At 32.6% G+C, this 25,229-nt stretch overlaps 1 protein-coding gene across 6 annotated transcripts in view; it reads left to right on the top strand.

The window, feature by feature from the left end:
• LOC145260427 (pleckstrin homology domain-containing family D member 1-like) overlaps window positions 1-25,229 on the top strand; it is a 354,121-nt gene that overhangs the window by 226,800 nt on the left and 102,092 nt on the right. For all 6 annotated transcript variants that reach the window (XM_080118429.1, XM_080118424.1, XM_080118427.1 and 3 more), the window contains exons 3-7: window positions 3,605-3,694; window positions 6,821-6,897; window positions 14,447-14,538; window positions 20,153-20,205; window positions 21,805-21,899. In XM_080118429.1, the coding sequence (XP_079974555.1) occupies window positions 3,605-3,694; window positions 6,821-6,897; window positions 14,447-14,538; window positions 20,153-20,205; window positions 21,805-21,899 (407 nt within the window). The remainder of the gene's footprint in view (window positions 1-3,604; window positions 3,695-6,820; window positions 6,898-14,446; window positions 14,539-20,152; window positions 20,206-21,804; window positions 21,900-25,229) is intronic.

A 25,229-nucleotide genomic window follows, 5' to 3' on the forward strand; every position in this document is an offset into this window, starting at 1 on the left:
GGTTGCTTAGGTGGCAGGGTGCTCTCCCTTCATGCAAGAGATTCAGGTTTTGAATCTCGAGTTTGGATGTATTCAATTGATGAGCTTTAGTTTTGAACTTCCGGTTTGTTGGTTTTGTTGTGACCTTTTACTGAAGATATAATTATATCATCTCTCACATTCTGAAAATTCTAATATATATTGTTCTCAATTATTAGTTGATTCGCAGATTATCTGGACGACAGCAACTCATTATGTAGATAGCTTGAGTCTCATTGGTCGGTAATACATACAACAGTAATTCGTTTCCTCTTCTCACGTGGTAGACGACAGACTTCTCCATCATTTTATTAACAGCGCTCATATGTTATTGAAAAAGTGCAGCACAAATTCACTTGAGTCTGAACAGTCTTTTGGAGGTTTATTTTTTTTATTGAAAGTATACATGAATACACATATCCCCCACCCCCAACCCCATACATGGTGCAGCAGTTACTATATAAAAAAAACAATAAAACAACCACACTTTCTGGCGATTCCATGAAAAGAAAATAATCTAAATTTCCCAATTACTATGTCACACAAATGACTTCCTGTCTATGGTGTAACTATCAGAACATGTAGCTTTCACCCGATTTCTACTATACTTAAAACATAAACTACAGTTTTAACAATGTTTGTTGTAGAACCATGGTTATTACTTTTATCGCAGCAGATTATCTTGCTGATGGTAGCTCATCGCAAAGACAGCTTGAGTCTTGTTGATAGATGACATGCAGCAGTAATTTATTTTCTCTTTCCTTCTCTTTTGTTGTGGTCATCATTTTCTTTTTAATAACAGCTCTTGTAAACATGATTTAAAAAAGACAGCACAAATTCAGTTTTGTTTTAATGATCACTTTAAAGTTTTACCTTTTATTGTCATATGCACCTATACATATACAATACACCTTATCCATCTCTTGGAGTGAGATCAGCTATCGAAAAGTCCAACACTCATAAAAATCCCAATATCTTATGGGAAAGTAGTAGTTATCCTAAACCTGACCACTCTCTCTGACAATTTAGTGAAAATAAAAATGATCTCTTAGTCATTTTCCACGTCACACTAGTGACTTCCTATCTGTAATGTAACTGCCAGGACATGTAGCTTTCACTCGATGTTTAATGGAAAATTCCATTCTACTTATTTCTAACCTTATGTGGAAATTTCCTTATTTTTATGCACTCACTAGGAGTTCTCACACTGACCACCACCAGCGATCACTCATTGGCAATAACCTATGGTGTTCTCTGCAGTCTGAGTGACAACAAGTCACCCAAGATTTCCAGTGTTCTCCACTTCTCTTGAGAACCAGCGCAGATGGCTTCACATTATTGCAACAGCTTCTTACCTTTGATCTCTCATTGACAATGGCCATGATATTCTCTGGGGTTTGTGTGTCAAAATGCTTCCCAAGGCCCAATGCTTTCCGCACTTTTCCAATAGTTAATGTTCTCCCTTCTCAATCCTTCTGAACCCTTCACGGCTTTGTTGTGATGTCATCTAATGTAGATGCCACCATTTTTGAGGCAGGGGGTGGCATAGTTATCTCAAAATTTTACGGACCTTTCCATTCTCCCTCTATGCATAAAACTAAATTAAATTAAATGTAACCTACATTAAGACCCTTTACACCTTGCAGCTTTGTTCCAAAATTCATAATGATTTGGTTAATTAGTTTAGGAATTAATCATATACATACTAATATATAGGCATATCTTCTTTTTATAAAGATATATTCAACAAAATTTGTCATTTGGAGAAGGTTGGAGGTTACATCGGCAGAAGCATTGTAAAAATTAAGTATTGTTTTGTCTGATTGTTTCATTATGGCTACCATAGTCACAAAGAAAAAAGACAAAAATGGTAATTTTTCAGATAAACCCTAAATCAGTGATATAACTAGATTCCACCATTATAATAGTCAAGATATAATCGTGGCTGTGCCTCATCGGTGAGGATGGTAGTTGTGTTCCAGGCTGGTAGTATACCTCCGTTATTGCAGCAGTGACTGACATGTCTAATTGTAGCCTTGCATATCCTTCCAAAATGAGGGCGGATTGCATCAGTTGACCAGTTGGCCTAAGAGCATTTTTGTTTTCCTTCCTTTTTGTTTTTCTCTTTGGGGACTGCACATTGGTGGGTTTTTGAGCGATGATCTTTCATCAGGATGACCTGTCCTGAGCTTGGATCACTGACATATTCATGTTGCATTTTGTAATAAAATGCCTGGTCGCTGCTCATAAGCAAATAATTTGGTACAAATCTTTCATTTTGTGAAGCATGAAGGGTCCAAAAATAAACAAACAAGAAAAAAAACAATGGCTGCTGCATTTAATTATACACTTTCTCATTACCTCATTTGCAAATGAGATGCTGCTGGTTTGAATAAAATGCCTGTTTTAAACAGATGGTTGCAAACTTGAAGTTGTAAGCTTGAATAGTAGTGTGACAAATTTAACCACAAAAATTGTTAGATGAAAGTACATAATCATAAACAATCTGCTTTGGAAAGTACAGAATAGTTAACAATTTATCATTTAGCCACACATTTCTTCAGGTCAGTTTTTAGATGATTTCTAAATTTCTTCTTATAGCCTCCTTGACTGCATTTCTTTTAAGTTCACTGTAAAAGATTTGCTTTGGCAGTTGTGAGTCTCGTATCCTGATTATGTGGGTACTTGGTCTCGGCTGGTTCTAAACGACGTATAAGTTTCCAAGTTTGAAAAAAAAAAAATGCATGTAAGGAAGATTGGATGTTGCATCAACCAAAATGATATATAATGTCTTGATACAATAGTTTCTCTTTGGTTGTCTCCCCTTAGGTTTTGGGAAGTCAATGGGAGTTATCAAAAGTCTCTAAGAGCATACTGTTTACCAATGATACTATTTTCATTCACCATGAAGATTGTTTCCACTATTGATTGTCATCAATATTCTAATGACCTGTGTTAGCGATGATCTTTAGGCATCTTCAAACCATTGTGTAGAACGTCATCATTGTATGCATTAATTAGTGATGTCATCATTTCGTGTGTTTTTCGTATAGTCTGGGTCAATTTCTATGGAAGATCATTTATGCAGAAATTTATGAATAAATAAAATGTACAATAATAAAAAGTGGATAAAAAACAATATAAGACTTACCTTTTGTAAAACAAATAGATTTTTAATAACGAACTACACAGACGAGGAAATTAATTTTCTGTTCTGTTGATAGATGTATCTAAAAATTCTGCTGACAGGCGTCCATAGTTTTTTGGAAAAAAAAGTGCAGAATTTGATTATCACCCTGTCATTTTAAATCAAATCCAAACAATTTTTTTTTAATCGATTTTTTTTTTTTTGCAATTTTTATTATCTCAAGAGTCATATATTCTATTAGATGAATATATTTTTTTTATTATTGGAAACCTGTTCTATAAAAAAATCTGTTTAAACTTTATATTGCGTAATATTTGAAATTAATATCATGTAAAGCTTTTTAAAAATGATTATTTTTTAGAATAATTTTTTTTTATTCCTTCTTTTCTTTCCCATAATGTATATATAATATATTTATTTATTACTTATTTATTCCAGGGCATCATCCCCCTAGGTGATTGTCAGGTGTCTGTCACTCAAGAACCATCCCATCCATTTTCCTTTGTTGTGAGCAGTCGAGATATAAATGTAAGTTTTTCCCTTACTCAAATTTTATTCTATTTTTAAATAAACATTTAAGACTCAAGAGACAGAGCCATAGTCAATTAACATTAAGTTACAAAGCAGCACTTTTACAGTAAATTGGGTTGGGTCGACCACACCCTTTAGAAACCTAAATGCAACACCATCTGCCAAGATTTGACCTGAAATGTGCAAAAAAAAAAAAAAAAAAAAAAAATGTAAGAACGGCCAAGAAATACCTGTAGCTTTAAGTTTAATTAAGATGATGATGAACTGACTACCGGAAGGCAGATGTGATATAAGTCAGGAATTATCACACAGTTGACCCTATGTAATCATTTGCTTCTTTAAGTAGTTTAAACATTATTTATTTATTGTGGACTATTATCCTCATCTTTCTTAGTTGTTGTTTCACGACATTTCAGCCAACTATTCCTCTGGCTTTCGTCAGGTGGTAACCGCGACGGGATAGGTTACCACCTGATGAAGGCCAGAGGAATAGTTGACCGAAAAGTCGTGAAACAACAACTAAGAAAGATGAAGATAATAGTCCACAATAAATAAATTAATAAATAATACTCATCTCAATAATGAATTCCAATTAAATAATATATATCCCATTCGGTACGGACCCGACCCGACCATGGAAGATCGGATAATGAATAAACATGGATTTATAAGACCAAAAAATCCTACTTTGATGATTGCACTTCGGGGCTTGTGGCACAGTGGATAGAGACATTGAATCTCTACGGTTCCAGGTGAGAATTGTCTGAAGATAGTGGTTTCAATCCTACCCAAAGCTGGCCAGAGGCTTACTTGGCCAAAGACGTAATGAGACGACGACAACAACTATGGACGGCAGTAATTGCTGAGAATGCAGTTAGATTCGGAGTTCCTATCCTGTCACAGTTACCACCTGATGAAGGCCAAAAGAATAGTTGGTCGAAACGTTGTGAAACAACAACTAAGAAAGATGAGGATAATAGTCCGCAATAAATAAATTGATAAATAATACTCATCTCAATAATGAATTCCAATTAAATAATATTTAAACATTAATATTTCAACCACTTAAAATCATACTTTGTTCCCAGCAGGTTTGTGAGCGATAAAACACAAATATGAAAAAATAAATGGATGAAAACGATTCTATGGAGGTCAATATTATTAACAATTTTACAACTGGGAAAATTAGCAATCCAATTTACCAAATTTTACACTACTAACGATTACTACGATATTATCCCATTGACTACCATACACTCATTAACTTTTATCCTCAAGTGGCCTCTGAGCCTTGATAAGTGATGACTCCGTTGTAAAAAAAAAAAAAAAAAAAAAAAAAAAAATTCCATGATTAAAGAGTTTAATTGTTTTGGTAGCCTACTCCTTTTTGGTTTTCTTCTATTTTTATGTTGTTAACTTGAGTCGACATTCACCTAGGATGTGTTCAGCTGGCTCCTTCCATTAGAACACACAGCATCCCGGATAAACGGAGACTATCCATGACAGTCTGCAATGACCAATATCGTGATGGCCAGCTATTCCTGCAACCAGCTGCGAACACTGGAGCTAGGTCTGACAATGTGGAACCCCATCTACAGCTGGTCTCCTGGGCATCTTCACCAACCTTGGAGTGATTTTTGAGCCATTGCTTCATGGATAAGCTGTTCTTTATTGCAGCATGCAGTGTAGCTGAACCAGCAAAGTCTCCTTTAAAAGAGCTTTGTTGAGGAGTATGATCTTGAATGGTGTTCTGATTTGAATATTGGAGACGAAAAATCAGATTGATCATATTTCAAAATGTATTTTGACAGGGGAGATAACTTCACCATACAAGTATTATTTCTCTTTAAACATTATTTCCAAGATTGACGTTGTTGTCCATCTAACGCAGATCTACGTGCACTCGTCTGTGTTATTTCTCTGAAGATTGAGGTCAGCTTTTTTAACGGTAATTAAAGATTACCAACATCTTCTCTCATCACTTATCATTCCATTAGCAACACAATCTTGTAAGGTGAATGATTTATTCGGCCATGATTATTCAAGCTGCAAGATGAAAACTGAGGGGGAGAGACAGAAATATATGAAGTGATTATGAATTATTTTGGAACTGATAGCTTAATTTAACACTCGTTAGATTAGCAATACGATCAGTAGATTTTGTAAGCCTGGTTGCTTGCTCCAAACAAGCTAGAATGATTCTTGCCACTCACTTTCAGATATGCCTGACGTCATATCTGACTGAATATCACCAACTTCCTTTCTCACGATTTTTAGTTTATATAAGAAGTAAAATGTCTGGACCTCTCCTAGCTTGTTAATTTTTATTTTTATTTCGGACTATTAGTCTCATCTTTATTAGTTGCTGTTTTTTTTTATTGGTTCACAACGTTTCGGCCAACTTCCTCTGGCCTTCGTCAGGTGGTAACCGCGACGGATAGGAACTTCGAAAAAAAAAAAAAAAAAAAAATTCCAATTAAGGAATAATATATATATATATACCTCTCCTAGCTTCTCAAAAATGTTTATTTTTGACATCACACCAGATCTATCTAAGCAGTTATATTTTCACTCATATTTATACTAGCAAACATACCCATCCAATATTTAACAATAATACAATACAGTCGCCTCTTCCTGATCTTTATCTGCTCCTGGGTATGACCTCAAGACATCCAGTTATGAGACCCCATTTAAGGGCTGTTAGGAATGTGAAGTTGCCCCTTCATTACCATTGCTTCTAGGTCCACTTTAGCTTGGAGTGATAATATATGTTAGGGCATGTAGTGCTTCCAGATCGGGCTGTCTGTAGGTATTGGCTTCCTGATAAAAAAAACCCCACAAAGCATTGATATTGTTTTTTGTCCTTTTCCATTGCAAAACTTGATCATGTCTTGCAAGAAACAACACTTTTCTACTATAAAACAACCATAACATAATTTTACAAATGTATTTAATTTTATACTAGCAAACGTACCCACCCACATTTAACAGCAAAGAGTCGAACCTAGAATTGTATGTCTTGGTGGACAGCTCGGAAAAAAAGTGTTTCAATAAATAAAATTAAGAATAATAAACTGGCTTTGTATGTTTTTTTAATACATATATTTTTCTCCTTCTCAGGGTCGCATTTTTCTGGCCGCAGACAGTGACTTTGAACGCAACCGATGGATGGAAATGATTCAGAAGTCAAGCCAAGTGTATGTATTATCTTCATCTTCTATTTAATGTCTGTTTTAGAGCCATATGTTGAATGAAAAAATTATTTTAAGAGATTAATGTAGTTTGCTTGAAGCATTGCTTAGTGTGTATATAAAGACCATCTTTATGTCAGACATTTTGCTCCTCTTCTAACTCACCTCAACATTACTTGTGTTTCAAATGAAATAAACATTTTAAAATAAGTTAAAATACAAAAGACTTATCCAGATAGGTAGAAGCGTAACATTTATTTGTTATGTATTTTGTTTTACCACTTTTTTTGTTTATTTGTCTGAACATTTAGCAGTAGAATAAGCTATGCAAATTCATTTTTTATTAATGCAAGAAAAAATATTTTATATTTACATTGTGTCATTACTTGTCTCAGCATCTTCAGATGGAAGTTTGGTATTGTATGCACTTTTGAACTAAAGTCGAGCACATTACTGAGGAAGGTAAATTTTCCCGAAATATCATACAATACAGAATTTCCAGCTAAATGTAGAATACATATATCTTGTATTAATAAAAGGTGAATATGCATAGCTCGTTCCATCATATGTTTTAAGTTGCTTCAGTTTGTGTCTACCCATTACATCTCTACATTGAAATTATTTAATTTTTTTATGTATAAACTGACTTATGCTTCTAGTATATATATATCATCATCATCAGCAGCACTGCCGTTTAACAATGTTGGCTACCACGGCTCTCCAATATGGGCAGCTATCCATAGCCCGAAATAGCTCAACTTTAGAGGATAATCCTGTCCAATCGATCAAGTTGTTCATCAAAGTAGACCTTGTTTTTTTTTTTTTATCCTGGCATTCTATGAGTCAATACTAGATGTTCTATGCCTCTTTGACGGTCAACATGTCCTGAGAACATCATTTGGGGCAGAAAGTCCACCTTTTGCAAGCATATAACAAAATAGACCAAACCTATACCTTAAGAGAATGTATTGTCTAGTCTTGAGCGTTGATAGTATTGAATCATAATGCTGAGTCAAGTTTGATAAATGCTTGTTTACTCTGTAGATGTAATCCATGGGCCAAGGTAACTGGTCTTATCCACCTGAGTAACTGGCAGGCTTCAATTGGTGTGTGTGTGTGTGTATATATATATATATATATATATATATATATATATATATATATATATATAATCTCCCATATTTGGCGCTTAATAGTTTGTAATTCCCTTCATTCTCTTAGCAATTATTTGGTGGCCCTGAGGTGGAGGCTTAGCATATGAAGCAAAAGGTAGCTTTGTGGCTGGGGTTGAATCTCATGATTGGCAGGAATTGTCACCCTTACAGTGATGATTGCGTAAGTATGAAACGCTAGTGTCTATTTGTATAAAGAATAATTATTATTTAAATATTTAGATAAAGTAAACACATATCAACTAATATGTTGGATCTTAGCAATCAATTGAGATCCAAGGTTCTAGATTCAAGTCGTGCAGTTATAGGAGTAGTTGTATATAGCCATACTGAATGTTAATGAAAATGAAACCAGCTTGTCTGTGGATATGAATGTTAATTAGTTGTTCCTCATAGGGACGAGTACTCTGATGAAAAGGATAAAATTTTCTGTCAAGCTATAATGCAAAGTTCTTCTCCCTTGAAATTGAACACTAATAGAGACTTAATATAACATAATGTCTATATAGTATTTTCTTTTCTCAGCTTATTTGTGGATATAGATATATATTAATTAAAAATAATGAAAAAATATATATTGTAGTAAGTTATGTAATAAGTTATGATAATATATATGGCAATTAAGCTTTAAGCTACACAGAATTTTACATTTCATCCTTTTGAGGATTTGTCAGATATATATATATATATATATATATATATATATATATATATATATATATATATATATATATATATATATTGTTGAGGCAATTAATTGGAAACCAGAAAAATTGGAACTTTTGGGAGAATTAAATTGGAAAAATTTGTGCTTATTTTCTGATGCCAAAAAAAAAAAAAAATTCTTTTAATCATTTTTTTAATTATATTTTTTTAAAGCAAAATCTTCTGCTAATGATAACAAAATCTTCTGCTAATGATAACAAAATCTTCTGCTAATGATAACAGAACATTAATGTTAAAATAATAAATATTGATTTACCAGTAAAACTAAAATCTATACATCATGTGTATTTTTTGATGGAGAAAATATCTACACATTTAACATGTATTTTTACAGAAATCGGGATAAAAAAATAGCAACTCTATAGTTAAATATTTCAAGATTTATAAAGAATCGAAATTAGTAATTGTATCTAAATCAGAGATTTAGTATGGAATTTGTAATTCTATCAGAATTCTTATTTACAATGCCTCCCCATGGGACAGTTAGACACCAGGGTCGTTTTTTTGTTTTTTTTTTAATGTGGATAAAATTGGGGGAAAAAAAATTGTTTCGGTCGTGAAAGATTTCTCCTCCACTAAGAGAGAACAAGAAATTTAAGTGTAGCATCTGAAGAAATGTACCATACTTTGATCTTGGCCTGAAGGCCAAGAAGTCTCTTGTGTGATTAAGATTGGAAAATTATTGGAATCGTCCCATCACTAACATATATATATATATATATATATATATATACACACACACTCGTGAGCAAAAAAAAAAAAACATGGAACAAACAAATTTCATACATTTTATTGCAGTAAAAGTTATATTGAACAATGAACAATTGAACAAGGAAACTTGAACAAGACTAATAACACAGAACAAGACATTTACTTTAATAAATGCTTAGGATGGAATCGCATTCCCTTTTGATTTCTTTATAAGATCAATCCTTTTAGACATGCTCTCAACCAAAGTGGAACACTGTGAAGAGGAGATGCTATTTCATTCACTTTGCACAGCTTCCTACAGTTTGTCATTGTTCTCAAATTTCTTCCGGCCAATGCACGAGATATGCACCAAATATTATCGATTTGGTTTAAATCGGGGCTTTGACTTGACCAAAATATCACATCAATTACCAGAAAAACATTTTTTTGTGACTTTAACAGTGTGTGCATGGGCATTATCATGTCGAAAAATAATGTTCTAGGATATTCCCAGCTTCTGGATACTTGGTAACAATCCTGTTTCTAACATTTGAATGTATTCCGTTTGCAATGATTGACTTCTCACACCTAATAAGTTCCCCAACTTCTGCTGCAGTAAAAGTTCCTCATACCATTGCCCCTCCATTCCCGTGTTTAACTGTCGTTTTCATGCAACTTGGCGAAAATCATGCTCCAGTTCTTCGATTGCACCGTTCAGGAGCATCGGGAACATCACTAACAAGACAAAATCTTGATTCTATCTAACCGGGAAACATCCCTGAACCAGTCTGTATCTTTTTTGCCAATCTCTTATCATTGATGTTCTTTTTAGATAAAAATGGCTTCTTTGCACGCCTTTTAGGGAAAAATCCTATTTCTTTCATTCGTCTAGAGAATTTCCAGCCCCTGTTTTAATTCTTTGCTATAGTCGACATAAGTTTCTTCTCGATCCTTCAAAACAGTTAATTTAAGACTGTGGTCATCCTTCAAAGTGGATGCTCTAGGGTGACCAGATCCAGATTTCCCTTTCACTAAGCGTTTGACTTCGAACCTTTGACCAATTCGCTTCACTACAGAAAGATATGTTTTCACATTTTCTTTTCTTAAAATATCAAAAATCTGCTTGTAAGTCACTTTGGACTGCCTTAATCCTGCAATTCGGTTTTTTATATCCTTGCCAAGATGCAGTCTTACCATTTTTAGGATTAATTTTTTCATTCATTATTATATGCTATAATAATAATGATCTACAAAATAGAAATTTTCAGTTAAAATTAACAAAATTTCATGGAAAAATATTGAAAAATCGATTTCTTCCTTCTTTCACTCTTGGCCCATTTTTTTTTTTGCTCAGAGGTTGTGTGTGTGTGTGTGTGTGTGTGTGTGTGTGTGTGTGTGTGTGTGTATTATATGTATATATATATATAATAGCCTATTATTGTTTTTTTTTTTTTTTCTTTTTAGTTTAGATTTTAAAGATGAAATCTAAAAAATGTGTTTCTGATTTTTTTCTGACATTACCTATGTTTGTTTTGAATTCTATAACTTTTGGGTTGTAGGTTTATATGAACGTTACATTAAGTGTTCTTAAATTTGTTTTTATAGACTTCATATAGCTCCCTTTCTCTTTTTCTTCAAATTATTTTTTCATTCCATATATTAAACTTTCTAACAATTCTTCAGGAATATCCATTTGTCTCTTAAGGAGTTGTTGAGTGATCTTTCACTATCTAACGAAACACATGTAAGAGGTAATATAACGAAAACTTTGACTTCTTCCTAAAATAAATTAAAAATTTGAGTGAAATCTTTTGACATTTGCAATATATATATATATATATATATATATAAAGAATAATAGTATAGTTACATTTTAAAATCTAAATATTTATTTTCATGCAAAACAGCTCTTCCAGCATGTTAAAATTTTGGTACATTTTTTACAGATCCGTTTAATTATGCAGAACCAATTGATTATTATGTCAATACCGACTCTTTTTGTGCATATACTCTTCAGAAAAATGAGAAATTCTTTGCATAGAAAGAAAAAAAAAAATGCACAATAGTATAATGTCGAAAAAAAAGAAAGAAAATTCATGGAAAACTTGACACCTTTTGTTTGTTTTGGCACCCATCTTGGTTTATATATATATATATATATATATATATATATATATATTAGAACTGGCCACAAGCTTTTTTTCACTGTCTTCAGATCTAGGCACCCAAATGCTTTATAGACTCTTTCCTTTGTGTTACGGCCGAATTTGTTAGTATATTTTTACCTCATGCCCTACATAAAAAGTTGGGGGGGGGGGCGTTGGTCTGGCAAGGTTGAAGGCCAAATATCAGATGAAGTGTAATTAATGAAGTTCTCTAACAGCCAAGCCTGCATCTTTTGAAAAGGCACCAAGTCTTACGGCCACACATACTGCCTACCTGCAGCTACATGAGTTTCAATATCTCACTCAGAATGTGGATGCAATCATCGATTTTCAGCCTGAGACCCTCAAGGAATGCATGGAATTTTTCCTTTCCCTTTTGCAAAACTCAAATATGTTCTGCAAAGTCAAATACAAAAACATTTTTCCTCTACAAAACAACCAAACCAAACACCACGAATAAATATTTGAACATACAAAGAACTCGAAGAATAACAAGTTTTTTTCAAAATTACTAGATTTATCATTAAATAATCTGAAAAGGCTTGATGTGCCATAAAACAAAAGCAACCAACTAAAAACCAACCAGTTTTTTTACCGTGTCATGTCATCAATAATGCATTTTCCCTTTCTCATGTCGCCTTATAGTCAAATTTTGAATGTTTAAATTCATTTTCTGACCGTTTTTGCCATCCTTCTGGTGTTTTTCTGATATGGATTCCAAGGAGAGTGCTGAGACTGTTCCACAAATATGGTGGTTGAAAATTATCCATAATTAATGATTCTGCCAAAAAAAGTGTCAATATTTTTACTGTTTTCAAGAAAACAAAACTGACAAAAAAATTTTTTTAATAAAAATATGCATAGGATTTGTATTATTTGGATTCTTCAAACTACTGTTCTCATCTTGAGTGTTATTTTCACAACGTTTAGGTCGATGTAACCTGACCTTCTTTAGGTGTATCTGATGGAATTTGAGAATCTGCACAGAATTTCGAATGGAAGTCTTTATTTAATCCATGACGTTAGTATGCTCTTGTTCCATCAGTTATGACCAGTTGAAAGTCAAAGGTTGCAAAGGCCAAAATGTTGTGAAAATAGCACTCAAGATGAGACTAGTAGTCTGAATAATCCAAATAATGCAAATCACGAATTCTTATCTCAAATATTCAGAAACATAATATGAAATTAGTATTTGATGTAGAGGAAATTGGAAGGAGTGCAAACATTATTTGTCTCAAAAACGCCCACGTGTCTGCGCGTCTTGTAGGGTTCAGCTGCCAAATAATGGAAAACAAAATGGTGACGCCCAGTTGAGTTTATCTTTAATGGTCACATGAATGATTGCAAATTCTCACTGATTGTATACAAATTAGACGATTGTGGACTGCATATAAGCTGTTTGAAGAATAAGGAGTTCTTTTTTTGTTTTGTTTTTTAGGAAGGCGATTTATGCACACGCGCTATGTTGAGGTGTAATATACTATTAGAAGTGAAGAGAAATGGTGCGAATTACATCATCAGTTAGAAAGGGGTTCTGTTAATTTTTATCATTTTTCAGTTGAAAATTGCAAATAAATATCGCTTCCACCTTGGAGTACTTTGCTAAGTCTGATAAAACAAACAGCATGGAAGCACTTGTTTCCCTGCTTTTTATTGACATCAAATAACGGTGTTTATGTAACAAGCATTATCACCAAACAACAGCAATAGGTCAGTGTTGTAATGTCTTGGAAACTTGAAATTACACAAACCAAAATTAATGCCAACAACCGCATCAATGATGATTGTTCCGAATAATAGATGCTCCATATGCGTTTTAAGCGCTGACTTTTTTTTTTATGGCATTTCACTGTTAGCAAACGCTTGTAGTATTCATTTCCATTGCAGGCGTTTTTATTTTGTGTTTTGTTTGTAATCTGAGTAACTCTTGACGCTGTGGCCTGGCCTTTTGCTTTTTATGGCCTGTAAATGTTTTGGCATTTCTTGCATTGAATTACCAAGTGACCTTCGTGGAATTGTCGCTAAGTACTTTCTGATTATGGGCAGAACTGACCTGGGATTTTTTTCTGACTGTCGGATTACTGTACATATTAACTAGCTGACTTGCTTGGTATTGCCAGGGTGTCAAATTTTTAGGATTTCCCTTGGAAATTTTGTTGATTTCTTTTCTGTGACCCCCCCCTTTTTTTTTAGGTTGGTAAAGTAAGGGAGATAACTTCTCAACATTTTTTTTTTTTGTCAGCAATTGATTTTAAGAAAGATTCTTTTCATGCTAAAGAATAATGAAACTAAAACTATATTACTAAACGGATAATTGAGGGGTGGTGGGTGACATTGGCTAGATGGTTAACAATACGGACTGAAAAAACTTGGTGTGCCAAGTTCGAATCTAGTTTGTTCCACAGAAACACTATCATCAAACTCACACCTGACCTTGTTGTCTAACCTTCTGTAAAGAAGCTAAATAAAAAAAAAAAATGAAAAAAATATATTAAGAAATAACAAAAGTGAGCAACAATTATGCAAAGTGCATTTCCATCGAACTTAATTTATATGATATCTTCTTTTGATCAGATTCCTGGATATTCTGCATGCTCTACACTTGTTAATATTAACTGTTAAACCTAGGAAATCTATGATAAGCATTTCTATTGTTGAAATAAAAAAAATTTCTTAAAATAAATTGTTGAAAAAAAAAAAAAAATCTAAAAATAAATTCAACTAAGTTTTCTTCTTTACTTTGCCACCCTAAAGTAAAAAATCAGCATAATATTTTTCTTTTTTTTCTTCGTTTTCTTTTAGAACCTGGAAATGTCTACAATTAGGAAATCTCATGATTCAACAATTAGAAACGCATGGGCAGCAAATGGCTAGGGATAAACAGAATTATTATGGTAAGTGGATTGTGGCTTTGTCGACAGAATGATTTTTTTAACAAATTTTTTTTTATTTTGTTTTTTATAGAAACAATATTGGTATTGGTCAGCCATAAATTCTTTCTGGATTTAAATTTTCTGGAATTTAATAATGATATAGTGTCACCTCTATTATAAGTATGTAAATGAACACTCTTTCTATGACTAGTGACAGAATACGAAAGGGAAATTATTTTCCTCTGTGCAGCAAAGTAAAAATAGAACTGCAAAGAGTAAGATATCTCAAAAAAGCAACACATATGTTGAGTGATCATGGCTTTTTAAATAGACCTATTATAACATTTAATACAATATTGGAACCAATAATAATAAATAGTAGATTAGAACACTATTAAAAAAAAATACAAAAAAGAAATCTCATATTTATATGAAGTTAAGTATGTGTATTTGCAAAATCTCCCATTTAAACATTACGACCATGTAATCCTTACAGCAACCTAGCTAGAAAATGCTGCTGTGAAACCTGACATAGTTATATGGAATAAGTCAGAGAGAGTGGCAATCTTCATTGAAGTGAGTGTCCCTAATGATGGAGGACTGAACAGAGCTGAAAGAGAGAAACAGACCAAATACCAAGGTGTCATGTATGATATGTAAAGAAACTTGAATCTTAGTGAGATATCAATCATACCAGTTATTATAGGTGCCAAAGGGCTTATGAAGAAGAACCTGAAGTTCTACCTAACTAATATTCCTGGTGAACCAAGTGCAAAAAAGATCCAGACGATTACACTTAAGGGAACAACGAGGATACTAAAAAGACCTCTAGGCTAGTTTAAAAAAGTAGGGGAATGTTGATAGCTGGTTTGGCTGCCCCATACTCAGCATTACAATCTTCAAAGAAAAAAAAAAATCACATTTGTATTGAATTTGATCCATCAGACACTAATTAAGCAAGTGATATAGTGGAAGATCCTGACATCCACTGAGAATGGATTACTCAATAAACTTGTTATAACTTACTCTGTCTGTTGAGTTTCATTATTTTATACTGATTATATTTCCTCGGAATATATCAGCAAGATTTCCTGAATAAAAAGGTGGAATCACTTTGACAAACCAATCCTGAAAGAGATCCCACCACGAACGCTCAATCTCCTGAATTCCAAACAGACTAACAAAAAAAAAAAAAAAAAAAGCGAACCGTTCAATAGGAAAGGAAGTGGCTGGCTAACAATAGAAAAAAATGTCTGCCTCTGAACAAACATTTACTCAACCAAATCTTCATTAAACTCAACTGGAATTTTAACTTGATCCGACATTCACAATTGGTTACTTGTTTAATATCTAAATCATTACAGCTGACAATTAAACAGTCTTTATAAAAATCAAAAACAATTTGTATTTCATTGCTGATCTCTTTTACAAATGATGAAACTTTCGTAATAGAGACTGCATTAATTCCTCGACACCAAAATCAATGGCGTCTTGTTTGTGGTATGGTTCTGTGCAGGAGGTCCACTTTCCCAGGTTTTGTTTTCTTTATTTGAAAAAGGGTTAGTTGTCTGAGGCATCTCTACCAGGGAATGCAGACGGGGTCCGCTCAGGTATTTTTTGCAGGTCAGAGCACTCCTCCTCGGGACCGCTGACTCTTCAATTCCACTTTCCAACTCTTGTGCTCCATTTCTCATTGTGGGAGAGAGAGATAAATATCATCGACTGTGCAATTTCAAATACTCAAAGTAGTAGTAGTAGTAGTTGAAAAGATGAAGATGTTACCAACAGTGAGAGAGGATGAGAGAACTATATATAACTAAGTGAGAAATTGATGATTTGTTTAGTTAATTACAATCGATTACAAATTATGAGTAATTTGAAGAATTGAAAGAGTTTTTTTTTTTTTTTTTTTTTTTTTTTTTAAGTTTTTTTAAACAACTCTATTCCAAAACAAAAAGAAATAACCTCAAATTGACACTTTTAAAACTTTGTTTTTCTTTGTAAGCGTTAGCTAGAATGCACTTGTGACCCTTTGGCTTACAACCACCACTGCTATTTGTTTCTCTTTTTTTTTTTAGAGATTGGTGGCTTGTTCAGTTAACTACAAATTACAGCTAGTTATAAGAATTACAATTTTCAAACATAACTCGATCCCAAAACTAATGGCCATTTGAGCATGTATTTCGTGTCATTAAAGCATATATAAAAGCATAAATTTACTCGAGTTTCAGTATAAAAACAGATTTCAAAGAAAAACAGAAAACATTTAAAGGGTGAGCAAATTAAGTGAAAGAATATGGCTACCTTTTTCAAAATTACCCCAATTATCGCACGGCCATTTTGAAAACTCTCGACTGCTGATTTGTTCAATTACTGAATAGCACTTTAGAGATTCCTGTTTGGATTGAAAAATGGGTTCAGTAATTAGGTAATTATCCTTCTTCATTGCCATTAATTGTTGATTGTCAGCTAACAACGCCATGCTGCTAGCCGAACTTATAATTCAGTATTGTTCTTGGTGTAAGCAGCTAAATACTCAACTGAAGCTAAATTATGATGCCACGTTTTGGGGACCTAAGGGAAGAGCACCGTTTCCTGCCTTGAAAGGGTACAAAACTGTCTTTCAAATCTAGCGGGCAAGAACCTTTTCACCTCCCTACATCCTCTTTCTCACAGATGTTGCGAGTTTATCTCTATTCTATCATTACTTTTATGGTAGGTGCTCGACTGAGCTCCAATCTATGCTCTTCTTCCTCGTAAAACTTTCACAGCGAATACTCTTCTAGCTACAACAACTGTCAACAATTTCCTTATTTTCTATATGTGTGTGTAAAGCTAAACGAATATTCCATGAGCAGAGTTTCTTTCCTAAAACTGTCTGTCTGTGGAATACCATATATGTAATGGGATCATTATTTTTTTAACTGTGTCGTTACATTTCGAACCTCTCGGACCCACACTTGGTCTGGTACCGTCGCAAAGGAACAAACAAATAAAACTGGAAAGAAATAAAAATACGACTTGGCATTTAAGAAAAAAAATTTTATTCATGGCTCTTTCAAAACAACCCATTTCACTATTTTTCCAAAGTTTTTTTCGCACACATGCTTTTTAAAAGTCTCTATCCCTGCCACCTGATGCTGGCGCTAAACAGCGCTTTCTCACCCTCGTATTTATACGTCCATCTTTCCCAGCATGCAACTTGCTTCCTTCCTCGACCACGTGAAGTATTTTTCTCTCCTTTTCTTGCACACATTTGCTAATTTGCATATGTGCTTTAATGGCTGCTGCTGCTATTTTCACTAGTCAGCTATCTTTTGGCTGCTGCTGATTTTCTCAAATGTGCCCATACGCACTCTGTTACACATAGAGCTGCTTCCCAGCTAACTATGGTTGTTTCCAAATTTAGTGTAAATAAGTTCTTGTTGCAACGTTCTCTTACATAATTTGAATATCCTTTTTGGTCGTACAGAATTTTATAATAGCTAAATATAGTCCAAAGTTTAACATAAGTTTAAAAAGTGAAAGAGCCAGCTGACCGGTTTCACACCTCACTCAGCAGAGTTAAGTTGAGGTATAATTACAATTTGATAAAAAAATTATATGAAATGGTAATATAGCGGGGGACACAAAATAATTAAAAAAAAAAAAAAAAAAAAAAAAAAAAGCGAAGCAGGAGGAAATTAAACAGGAAAAGAATTAAATAGAAACCACCTTAAGTCCTAAAAGATTTTTATTTTTTTTATAAAGAGAAGGTCTAAAGGATATAAATGGTTTCTAGAATTTTCAAATAAAATAATGTGCGTGACTTGAAGAATCGAGAGCAAGTTAACACTTAAACTAGAAGCACAAACGCAGCCATTTATTAGGTGTTCTACAGATGGCTGAACTGTATGTATTATTCAGAACATATGATGGTGAACAATTTGCATGACGAATCATAGCTGTTGTTTCACATGGGAATCCAATCTCTGCGACATTCATCCCACTGAAAATAAATAAACGATGGAGTTATTATGGTGGGTGAAAGGGCATCTTTTTGGACTGAGGATAGCATAGGTCCAGTAGAAAACACAACACCAGGATTCGATGCAAAATAATACTGTTGAACAGTCACTTATATTTGTTTGGCAAATCTGTTGCTTATATTACCTAGCCAAGATAGGTGAAGGTAAATAAGATATTTCTCTCCTGTAATTTCTGTGACTTTATAAAAATTAGAAACTTTATTTTTTTATTTTGGATTCCACAATGTCTAAAGGATAGCTATTGTTATAGAAGGTACATGTGATAAATTTAATCTCATCATCCAGATAGGGCTTAGAACAAATCATTAAAGCTTTGCATGTAAGGATCTTAATTAGATCAATTTTTTTGTGTTTTGCGACAAAAAGTGTCCAAACATGTATAAAGACTAGTAAACATAGGCTTATGATAGACAGAAGTAAAAAAAAAAAAAAAGTGATGGGACAGGGGTTGTAGCTTAGTTGACAAAGTGCTGGTTTCCGCTTCTTTTCGTGGCTGTTGATCGTCTCGTTTGTTTAACTAAGACAAAACTGTTTTCATGGAGAATAACACAAGGGAGACGTTTGCTGAGTTTTCTTCAAGGTTTTATTGGGAAAGCGAGACTAATGTAATCTGAATAATTATTTGCTTCACTTTCTAACTTAACGAAATGAGTGATGGAGGCAGACAGAGACATTAGCAGCATTCATTGAGATTATCAGTTTTCTACATTATTGGTGGTAGCTCAACATACAGATTTTATGGAGAGACTGGTCTGAAAACCTTAGTTTTCTCTCCACTCAAAAATGTAATGTCATTCTTCATTGTCTCTGTTTTGTCTCTGATGCCTGTGTCACCCATCTTTCACTCAACCATGGGAACAATTTTGTTTTACACCTCATGCACTCAGTGTGGCCCTTGTCAAAATTCGCACTAGCTAACTTAATCACCATTGGTGTAGGGTCCCTCATATGTAACAGACTTATAAAGTGTCCATTAGCATCAGGTTTACAGATGGATTTATTGACAGATTGACGCTTGGTAGACAGTGCGATATCTATTAAGTTTGGAGACGTTTTTGAACCCTGTTTAAGAGTGAGAGATTAGTGGTAGATGCACATGCCCAGATGTGGCAACAATACTCCATGCGTAGGTGAATTGTGGCTTTTTAAAGATATAGGATGCTTTCTGATGTGAGTAATTTTCTATAAAACTACTTCATCAATTTACCTGATTTTTGGCATACAATATTTTCTTTCCATCATGGATACGTACATCATATAGGTTTTTCTTTATTTTTGTTTTTTTATATAGGGTGTGTGTTCTGGACAAATACCGAAACTTGTCGTGTGAATAATTCATTGTTTGAATGTAAAATGTTCAAAAGTTTTGCCTATCCGTATTGGAAGCTTGCTCTCTTTGAAGGATCTCACATTTCTCGCCATCAATTTTTGACTGAGTAGGTTCTCTTCCAAAACAATAAGTGTCTTGCAATTTAAAATGATCTTCAAATATATATATTCTCTTTCACATTTATTAATGCAGCATAATTTCAACTACAGACACCAAAGCTCTATTCTAGTAACATAATTATGATTTTTTTTTTGTTTGTTGTTTTTGTTTTTTGTAGATCGTCTCCAAGATGAGGTGGTCGCTTTATCGGATACTAAACAAAGAGCTGATGTAAGTTTTAATTTACTTTTGTTATTCAGTTATTTAGAAATACAAAGATTATCAAAGTTGGATCGGGCAATAAAAATTAAAAGGGTGATATCATATATAAAAGTACTTAGTGAGTTTCGACTATGCTATAATAAAACTTATTTCATGCTAAAAATAAAAAGGTGGGATAAAATAATTTATGTGATCTAAAAAAAAAAAATTGAAGTTATTTTTTTTTTTTTTTTGTAAAATAAATATTTTACAACATTTATTTATGAATAGTAGTTAGTATTTTTTTGGCCTTTGTGTCAAGATCAAAGTGTAGTATCTGTTCTTCAGATCTACACTTCAATTTCTTGTTCTCTGTCAGTGGGGGAGAAATCCTTCACGACTGAGACAATTTTTTATTTTTGTTCCTTTTCTCCACATTAAAAAACGACCCTGGTGTCTAACTCTGTCCCGTGGGGAGGCATTGTAAATAGGAACATTTATTTATAAATAACTAAAAGTTTTATTTGATTTTGAGATTTTTTTTCCAATTGGGAGTATTCATTTTTTTTTTTTAAATTATAAACAATTTATTATGCGAGGCTCGCTGTTTGTTTGTAAACAAGTGGTTTGAGCACTATAAAAGTGGTGGACGAATGTTTGTTTAAAATAGACATTTGTCGGCACGGCTCCCGTGGGTCGATGGGTAGAACTGCTGACTGTCGACGCAATGGTTCTAGGTTCAATTCTCGGCTTGGGAGAGGTGCTAGTCTAGCGGCACTGATGAGTTGTGATACAACAAAACAGTACTGTATTTCGATGACTACAAAAATACTGTTATTTATGTTAGATTGAAGTTTACCATTGTGTATATCAAGTAAACACTCTATCCTTTTGATTTTATTACTTATATATAGTGATGGGATGATTACAACATTATTCTTGATTCCAATACAATTACTGATTTCGATTCTCCATAAATCTCTAAATATTTAACTATAAAGTTGCTATCTTTCCCAGTTACCGTAAAACATGTGTTAACTGTGCACATATTTTCTCAAATGTAAAAATTAACTTGGAGGGGAGGGTGATCTACGAATTTTAGCGTTACTAGTAGTTTAAAATCAATAAAAAATTATTTTATTATTACCACCAGCAGTGGAAAGTTTTGCTTTGAATAGAATAAAAAAAAAAGCTAATTAAAGAATCGTTTTGGCATTGGAAAATATGCACAAATTTTTCCGATTCCAATACTGATTTCGATACCCCAAAAAGTTCTAATTTTTCCGATTCCTAATTCTGATTTGATACTAATATATATATATATATATATATATATATATATATATATATATATATATATTGATGAGGTATAAAGACGTTTGATGAAAAGAGAGAAAAAACAACACTTCAAGGTAAAAAAGTAGCCAACAATAAATGTTATATGAGTAAATTCCATCCCAGAAAACAGCAATTCTTCTTTTCTCAGAAATATAATTCATGGAATGTGAGGATTAGTTGTCCAGAAGTTTCTATGAGAGCTTGTTTGACAAACCTTTCATTTATTTTACAAATAAAATGTTGACTCAGTCTGATTACTTATATAACTATAATTACTTTTTTTATTCTTAGGAATTGGAACGGTTAAATTATGAACTGGAAATGGAAAAAAGTCGAATGGAGCAATTATTAAAAGATATGGAAGACGACTACAAGAATGTGAAAGAGTAAGAAAATTTATATTTCACTATTTCATGTATATACACTTAGGTTATAAAATAATATATTATGCATACACACATTTTTTTTTTTTTTCAGTATTTATTTTAACAGTGCTCAATATACTTCAATATATATATATATATATATATATATATATATATAGAGAGAGAGAGAGAGAGCTAAGTGAGTTAGAAGAAGAGAGTGAGTTCAATTCTATATAAGAAGAGACTTATCGGGATAATATAAAGCTCAACAAGTTTCATTGGAGCTTATATAAGGCTGAAACATCCTGCTGAACAAAACAGACTTTGTTTTTTGTTTTTTCAGACGAAAAGGACTTTGACCAACATGTGGCCTTCAAGCTCTTCAGACGATAATCCTTTGGATTATTATGTGTGAGGCGTTGTTGAGAGAGATGTAAATAGACATCCTCACAACCAAAGATTCTCTGAAAGCATCCATAGTCAGAGTAACTATATATATATATATATATATATATATATATATATATATATATATATATATAGGGTGCATCTGGTGTTTGGGAACATTTCTTCCATTTTTAAGGAATAAAAATACAAACAACACATCTGTAATTAAATAAAACAACATTGGAACATAAGCGACACTCATATTTAATAATTTCATTCAATGACATTGCCTTCTGCTTCAATGACAATGACAGCTTCTATTCAAGGTGCGTATAAGATGGTCCTCGTCGATGTTGTTGATTACTCTGACTATGGATGCTTTCAGAGAATCTTTGGTGTCGTGAGGATGTCTATTTACATCTCTCTCAACAACGCCTCACACATAATAATCCAAAGGATTATCGTCTAGAGAACTTGGAGGCCACATGTTGGTCAAAGTTCTTTTCGTCTGAAAAAAAAAACAAAAAAAAAAAAAAAAACATGTCTTGTTCAGCAGGATGTTTCAGTTTGATTAAAAGTCTCTTGGATCTCACTAAACGATTTTTTTTTAGTGATCTCAGATATAAACTGGCCTCTCTCCATTACATAGGAATTGTATCGAAGATTCTCATGGACACTTCCTCAAATTGTGGCTTCGGAGACACTGAGATCTTTTGCAATTGATCTCACTCATTGACTTCTGGCAGCTGTCGTCAATGATATTCTGAACCTGTTAAATAAACTTGTGTGTTCTAATGCTGTCAGAGCATTGCTGGTGCTTTTTACGTTTAGCAACAGAAGAAATTTGGCCATCATTATTTATTAACTCTTTGAATTTTGAAACAAAGGATTGGGCGAATTTAAGAAATTGTGCAATTTGCAAAGTGCTGTGTTCTGCCATTATTGCAACTAGTACAGCATGTCTTTTCATTTCCTGTGTTAGTTTATTACCTCTCACTATTGATTGTCTGTAAAAAAAAAAAAAAAAAAAAAGTAAAAAATCAATATACAGGAAAGAATTGCTAAAAATAAGTGATGTTCTCAAACACTAGACACACCCTGTGTGTATGTATGTATGTATATATATATATAATATATATATATATATATATATATAAAGTAGCCTTGTCTGCCGTGTGAGAATGGTCTCTACCAAACTACTGTCAATCTTTGGTCTACAGGCTTGAAACTTGATATAAATGGGGTTTGGACCAGTGGAACAAATTCGATTTGGTTTTAACCGGTAAAAATAGCTGCTAAGAGATCAAAATTGAAAAAAAAAATTGGAACTTGACAATGTTTCTTTACACATGTATAAATATACATTTGTTATTTTTTAAGTTTTTATATGCGTATGAACTTGACTCAGATGCTAACAAATAAGGCTGGAGAGCTATATGTTTCGATTTTGATACTGATTGGTGACACCCAAGTCTTTTTTTTTTTTTTTTTTTTTTTTTTTTAACTTTTGAAATCACTATTATATATTGGGTACAATATAATATGCAATAATCGATAAAGAATTGACTCTATAATAATATATATGAAATTTGCATAAATTAGAATATCATATTTAGGTGTATTTTACGACTGGGCAACGCCGAGTCCCCCCCCCCCTCGCTAGTATATAATATATTAAAAAAAACGCATGGACAGAAGCAAATATGGGTTGTCTGTTTCTTTAAATAATGTTTATTTATTTAAAATAGATATTTGCTGTAAACACATACACATACATATGTATATATGTTTTGCTGAAGATCAGGACAACATTGGTACTGTTGGTATCAAATCCAAACCAAGAGGACCTATAGTTGCTGTTAGCAGTGAATATTTATATTATTTAACCAAATCTTGTTTGAAAAAAAGTGTTTACCCGGTGTTGTCTGAATCTTTACTTTAATTATGTTTAACTTTTTAAAATTTTATTTATTGATTATGCCATTTGTTTTTGTGCCAAATTAGTATACCTTTTTTTTTTTTTTTTTAAAGTAGGATTCTGAAAATTAAATATTATCTTTTAGCCATTAAATTATTATTTTGTTATCTTTTAGCCATTAAATTATTATTTTGTTATCTTTTAGCCATTAAATTATTATTTTGTTATCTTTTAGCCATTAAATGATTATTTTGTTATCTTTTAACCATTAAATTTATTTTATCTTTTACCCATTAAATTATTGTTTTGTTATCTTTTAGCCATTAAATTATTGTTTTGTTTTCTTTTAGCCATTAAATTATTGTTTTGTTTTCTTTTAGCCATTAAATTATTGTTTTGTTATCTTTTAGCCATTAAATTATTAACAAAATTGTTATACAACTATAACTAATTTTGTTCGAAGGATTGTTTTTAATACAGAAGTAGTTTTGTCGAATGAAAATCTTCCTCACTCTATGAAAAACTTGTATATATTTAAAGCATCAACCCCTTTGTTTTTTTAATTTTTGAGATGAGAAATAATTATTCATATTATTTGGATTCTTTTGACTACTATTCTCATCTTAAGTGTTATTTTCACAATATTTCAGTCTATGTAACTTCCAATTTTTTTCAGGTATATCTTGCCGAACTCAGGAATCTTTCCATCTAACTTGGGCATCTGCACAGAATTTCAAATGGGACTCTTTATTTATTCCATGGAGATGTCATGACTGATGGTAACCCTGTGAATTAAACAAAGGATTCCTGCAAAAATTCTGTGCAGTTTCCCAAGTTCGACAAGATACACCCAAAGAAGGTTAGAGGTTACATTGACCGAAACGTTGTGAAAATAACATTCAAGATGAGAATTGTGGTCCAATTAATCTAAATAATATGATCAACCTCTCTATCAAGCTTATTCCAATAATTTACTTATTTAAATTTGTTTTATGAATGTGTACTGTTATAACTAAAAATTTATTACCAATTATGCTATTATTATA

This window comes from Euprymna scolopes, chromosome 36 (assembly GCF_053919585.1).
Source record: "Euprymna scolopes isolate OS-2025 chromosome 36, ASM5391958v1, whole genome shotgun sequence".
NCBI classification, from domain to species: Eukaryota; Metazoa; Mollusca; class Cephalopoda; order Sepiida; family Sepiolidae; genus Euprymna; species Euprymna scolopes.